Below are 464 nucleotides of genomic sequence, written 5' to 3' on the forward strand. Positions count from 1 at the left end.
TTGCACGTCCATGATTCCCCTTCCTTCAGGTCTGGAACAGAAACCAGCCCAAAAGATTGCTGAATTTTCTTTATGTTTCCTGTTTCAGATTCAGATTCATCGTTGCCCTCTGCCCCATCAATTCCACAGATTTCAACATGATGGCTTTCTAGAGAAAACGGTTCTGTTTCTCTTGGGCTAAACAAACCACCACCACCCACATCAACTAAATTAATCTTCAATTCACCATTGTATACGGCATGACCCTTTGAAGTTACGACAATAGGCATTGTAAAATCTTCTCCAACTAAGGCAGGACCAGAAGCACCTAGACTAACGTCCACCTGTGGTTCAGGTTCATCAACTTGAGTAGCTTTCTGGCCAAATACTGCAAGAACTGGGTCCTTTGTTGGCAGAGATTCCACACGATTCTCATGCTTCCAGAGAGACAAATCCTCCATTGCAGCAGGACTCTCGGCTCTTGA

At 44.4% G+C, this 464-nt stretch overlaps 1 protein-coding gene across 1 annotated transcript; it reads right to left on the minus strand.

The window, feature by feature from the left end:
* Positions 1-3: 3 nt before the first annotated feature.
* LOC109131893 lies at positions 4-458 on the minus strand (the record flags this gene model as incomplete). The annotated part of the gene is made up of 1 exon (XM_019243067.1): positions 4-458. A coding segment is annotated over exon 1 (437 nt), but the record flags the coding sequence as incomplete, so codon positions are not given.
* Between the last annotated feature and the right edge of the window lie 6 nt (positions 459-464).

This window comes from Camelina sativa, unplaced genomic scaffold, assembly GCF_000633955.1.
Source record: "Camelina sativa cultivar DH55 unplaced genomic scaffold, Cs unpScaffold07406, whole genome shotgun sequence".
In the NCBI taxonomy this organism is placed as follows: domain Eukaryota; kingdom Viridiplantae; phylum Streptophyta; class Magnoliopsida; order Brassicales; family Brassicaceae; genus Camelina; species Camelina sativa.